Source organism: Panulirus ornatus, chromosome 13 (assembly GCF_036320965.1).
Source record: "Panulirus ornatus isolate Po-2019 chromosome 13, ASM3632096v1, whole genome shotgun sequence".
NCBI classification, from domain to species: Eukaryota; Metazoa; Arthropoda; class Malacostraca; order Decapoda; family Palinuridae; genus Panulirus; species Panulirus ornatus.
Genome location: NC_092236.1, coordinates 42,174,238 through 42,179,599, shown reverse-complemented (window position 1 = coordinate 42,179,599; position 5,362 = coordinate 42,174,238). Strand labels below are relative to the sequence as shown.

The 5,362-nt window shown below is 41.4% G+C and overlaps 1 protein-coding gene across 1 annotated transcript in view; it reads left to right on the top strand.

Moving 5' to 3' along the window:
- The first annotated feature begins 4,438 nt into the window (after positions 1 to 4,438).
- Positions 4,439 to 5,362, top strand: part of LOC139752570 (polycomb protein SCMH1-like) — a 26,836-nt gene continuing 25,912 nt past the window's right edge. Inside the window, exon 1 of the mRNA XM_071668327.1 lies at positions 4,439 to 5,360. Coding sequence (XP_071524428.1) covers positions 4,557 to 5,360 — 804 coding nt within the window. The 5' untranslated portion in view covers positions 4,439 to 4,556. The remainder of the gene's footprint in view (positions 5,361 to 5,362) is intronic.

Genomic DNA, 5,362 nt, shown 5'->3' with positions numbered 1-5,362 from the left:
TGCGAGGTAGCGCAAGGAAACAGACGAAACAAATGGCCCAACCCACCCCCATACACATGTATATACATACGTCCACACACGCAAATATACATACCTACACAGCTTTCCATGGTTTACCCCAGACGCTTCACATGCCTTGATTCAATCCACTGACAGCACGTCAACCCCGGTATACCACATCGCTCCAATTCACTCTATTCCTTGCCCTCCTTTCACCCTCCTGCATGTTCAGGCCCCGATCACACAAAATCTTTTTCACTCCATCTTTCCACCTCCAATTTGGTCTCCCTCTTCTCCTCGTTCCCTCCACCTCCGACACATATATCCTCTTGGTCAATCTTTCCTCACTCATTCTCTTCATGTGCCCAAACCACTTCAAAACACCCTCTTCTGCTCTCTCAACCACGCTCTTTTTATTTCCACACATCTCTCTTACCCTTACGTTACTTACTCGATCAAACCACCTCACACCACACATTGTCCTCAAACATCTCATTTCCAGCACATCCATCCTCCTGCGCACAACTCTATCCATAGTCCACGCCTCGCAACCATACAACATTGTTGGAACCACTATTCCTTTAAACATACCCATTTTTGCTTTCCGAGATAATGTTCTCGACTTCCACACATTCTTCAAGGCTCCAAGAATTTTCGCCCCCTCCCCCACCCTATGATCCACTTCCGCTTCCATGTTACCATCCGCTGCCAGATCCACTCCCAGATATCTAAAACACTTCACTTCCTCCATTTTTTGTCCATTCAAACTCACCTCCCAATTGACTTGACCCACAACCCTACTGTACCTAATAACCTTGCTCTTATTCACATTTACTCTTAACTTTCTTCTTTCACACACTTTACCAAACTCAGTCACCAGCTTCTGCAGTTTCTCACATGAATCAGCCACCAGCGCTGTATCATCAGCGAACAACAACTGACTCACTTCCCAAGCTCTCTCATCCCCAACAGACTTCATCCTTGCCCCTCTTTCCAAAACTCTTGCATTCACCTCCCTAACAACCCCATCCATAAACAAATAAAACAACCATGGAGACATCACACACCCCTGCCGCAAACCTACATTCACTGAGAACCAATCACTTTCCTCTCTTCCTACACGTACACATGCCTTACATCATATATATATATATATATATATATATATATATATATATATATATATATATATATATATATATATATATATATATATATATATATATATATATATATATATATATATATATATATATATATATATATATATATATATATATATATATATATATATATATATATATATATATATATATATATATCCTTCGTTTCATCCCTGGGGATAGGGGAGAAAGAATACTTCCCACGTATTCCCTGCGTGTCGTAAAGGGCGACTAAAAGGGGAGGGAGCGGGTGGCTGGAAATCCTCCCCTCTCTTTTTTAGTTTTCCTAATGAAGGAAGAGAGGAGGGGGCCAAGTGAGGATATTCCCTGAAAGGCTCAGTCCTCTGGTCTTAACGCTACCTTGCTAACGCGGGAAATGGCGAATATATACATATATGCATAAATACATATATACATTCCGTGTTGGAACTGAAGGGTCTTTGAAGTAGGATGACTGACATAATTCATGTATCGTTAAGCACTCTCATGGATCACAAAAGTATCACTAATAGATTTCCTCATGATTAGCCACAATATACATTTGCTTGATGTGATATTTAACCAACAAGATAGAAGCTCTTGGTGTGGTACAGGGGCTACCGACAGTGGTGATGTCAATTCAAAACTTCATGTCTCGACAGACTACTCAGGACCTCCAGACCTTTGGTGGGAGAGGTTCGTGTTAGCAGCTTGGATGATGATGACGCTGGTGTTAACACGGAGCTACGCTGGAACTCTGATGTCCCTCCTTGCCGTGAGGCACATCCCACAACCTTACCACAGCATCCGGGAGGTGCTGGACGACCCGTCTGTCACTATGATCTGGGAAAGTGACACAAGCAAAGTCCATTTTTTTCGTGTAAGTCATTTTAGCATTTGACCGCTTCTTCTGAGTTACGCTGGAGGAAAGTGAAAAATTTATCATCTGTAGCGGAAGAGTCTTTTAGTTAGAGGAAGTCACTGATTAAGATATCTTTAACAAAGAGAAATAGGATGTAAGGTTTAGGAGATTATGCAAACATATGATGTTCACAGATATCAGGTATATTTTGTATGTACTGCTTATAGTGAGGTGTTTCAGGATTGGTAAAATGCCTACATAGTGCGATTGCTTAAAGATAGGAACAAAAGTAAATATTGGAATTAAAGAGTTATTAGTGGTTTTTCTGTACCTGGTAGGTGGGTGGGGAAATGGCGACTGAGAGGGGGGGTGGTATGGCTTCAAACGTGGTGGAGGATGTGAGATCAGATGTTTGCTTTCAAGAATGTGTGTGAGAAATATCTAGATAAAAAGAAGGCTTTATGTTACACTTGTTGCGTATTATAAAGTTGATAAAGATTCTTTTTTGTGAGAAACTTGTATGAATATATGATGTAAGGAGGAGGCTAACAGAAGCTGTAAGGAGTTTTTGAAGACAGTCAAGCTTGTGTGCGAATATGGTCAAGGTAGGTCTGCGGCGTGTGAGCTTACCATGGCTGTTTAATCTGTTTATGTCTCAGGTGGTGAGGGAGGAGAAAGCGAGGACCTTCGGTAGAGAGGCATGTCTGCAAGCTGGTGGGGGTGTGGCAATGAAGTGGGAGTTTGAATGGAGAGTAGCTGGAGGAAACGAAATGTCTTAGATGCTTGGGAATGGACTTGGTAGTGAACGGAACCATAGGAACTGGACGCGCATTAGAGTAGGTGATAGGACAAAGGTCCTTGGCTCATTTAGGAGTGTGTGGAAAAAAGGTCACTGTTTGTAAGGATAATGATGGGTATGTTTCCTGCAATTTTACAGAAGTCTGGAAAACGTTTTATGGGTGCAAGGCGTATGCCCTATGTAAAGGGTAAGAATTAGGGTGATTACATCAGATATAAAATTCCTTGGATATTATGTGGAGTGAGGAGGGTTGAACGAATAAAATATGATAGCGTAAGGTGTTAGTAAAAGAAGTATATTCGAAGGCTGAAGGAGATGTACTAAAATGCTTTGGACATGTGAAGAAGATGAACAAAAGATTTAATGACCATAAGGGTAAACATGCCAGAAGTAGAGGAATAAAGGACAAGAAGAGAAACCGAGGAGAAGCTGGCAAGATATGGTGAACATGATGAGACAAACCGAATTTGGGATAGGATATAGGATACAGGATCAAGCGAAATAGAAAGGCTTCGTATACAAGCACCGATGTGGTATCGCTGGGGTGAATCAGGGCAGTTGACGTGTTCATGTGACACCATGAAAACAGGAGTTTCGAGAGGCTTAGGATTGGGTGGAAGTTTTCATATAAATGCGAGAGCGCAAGAGAGCAAGCGAGGCCGCTTTACCTTAGGTCTGGCAATACCTTCCTGTACCAGGAAAATGCAAAAAAATCACACACACACACACACACACACACACACACACACATATATATATATATATATATATATATATATATATATATATATATATATATATATATATAATTTTTTTTTTTTTTTTTTTTTATACTTTGTCGCTGTCTCCCGCGTTTGCGAGGTAGCGCAAGGAAACAGACGAAAGAAATGGCCCCCCCCCCATACACATGTACATACACACGTCCACACACGCAAATACACATACCTACACAGCTTTCCATGGTTTACCCCAGACGCTTCACATGCCCCGACTCAATCCACTGACAGCACGTCAACCCCTGTATACCACATCGCTCCAATTCACTCTATTCCTTCCCCTCCTTTCACCCTCCTGCATGTTCAGGCCCCGATCACACAAAATCTTTTTCACTCCATCTTTCCACCTCCAATTTGGTCTCCCTCTTCTCCTCGTTCCCTCCACCTCCGATATATATATATATATATATATATATATATATATATATATATATATATATATATATATATATATATATATATATATATATATATATATATATATATTCTTTCTTTCAAACTATTCGCCATTTCCCGCGTTAGCGAGGTAGCTTTAAGAACAGAGGACTGGGCCTTTGAGGGAATATCCTCACCTGGCCCCCTTCTCTGTTCCTTCTTTTGGAAAATTAAAAAAAAAAACGAGAGAGGAGGATTTCCAGTCCCACGCTCCCTCCCCTTTTAGTCGCCTTCTACGACACGCAGGGAATACGTGGGAGGTATTCTTTCTCCCCTATACCCAGGGATATATATATATATATATATATATATATATATATATATATATATATATATATATATATATATATATATATATATATATATATATATATATATATATAGGAAAGGTCGTGGTCTGAATGCTGCTGCATTAGCCCAGATGGAGGCCGCTGCAGAGTTTAATTGTGAAGACTACCTCAGAGAGACCAGCTCAGTTCCATCTCCTGCCAAATGTTTTCAAACAGTACAAGATACCCCCAAAGAATGAATTCAAAATCGGAATGAAACTTGAAGCCTTAGACCCGCGGAATGTGACCTCAACATGCATTGCTACAGTTGTTGGTACTTTAGGCCCTAGATTGCGACTGAGACTGGATGGTTCAGATAACAAGAATGATTTCTGGCGTTTGGTCGACTGCAACAATGAGATACATCCTATTGGTCACTGTGAAGAACATGGAGGAATGCTACAGCCTCCTCTTGGTTTTCGAATGAATGCATCTTCGTGGCCAATGTTCTTACTGAAGACCTTACACAATGCAGAAGTTTCTCCTCCACACATATTTCGTACAGAGCCACCAACTCCACCAAAGAATTATTTTGAAGTGGGCATGAAGCTGGAAGCTGTTGACAAGAAGAATCCTCAGCTCATTTGTGCTGCAACTGTTGGTGCCGTGAATGGTGACATGATACATGTAACCTTTGATGGCTGGCGAGGAGCATTTGACTACTATTGTCGTTATGACTCTCGGGATATATTTCCTGTTGGCTGGTGTGCCATGTCTGGTCATCCATTGCAACCACCTGGCCAGATGTGGGGTCCTCCCAGCAGTAGATACAAAGCACGTGTGCTGAGTATTCCACCTCCACTGGCCGGATCATCATCTAAGTCACCAGAAATTGTTCCTGAGAAGAGCCCTTCATCAGCATCATCACCTGCCAAGTCTGGGAATAGGAGCAGACACCGATCATCTTCCCCACCTACAATCAGTCCCACTCCTCCTCAACAAACATCACCCTCAAAATCATCACAAAGCTCATCTACAGGCAAACCATCATCCACAACTAAATCTTCATCTACAAAAGC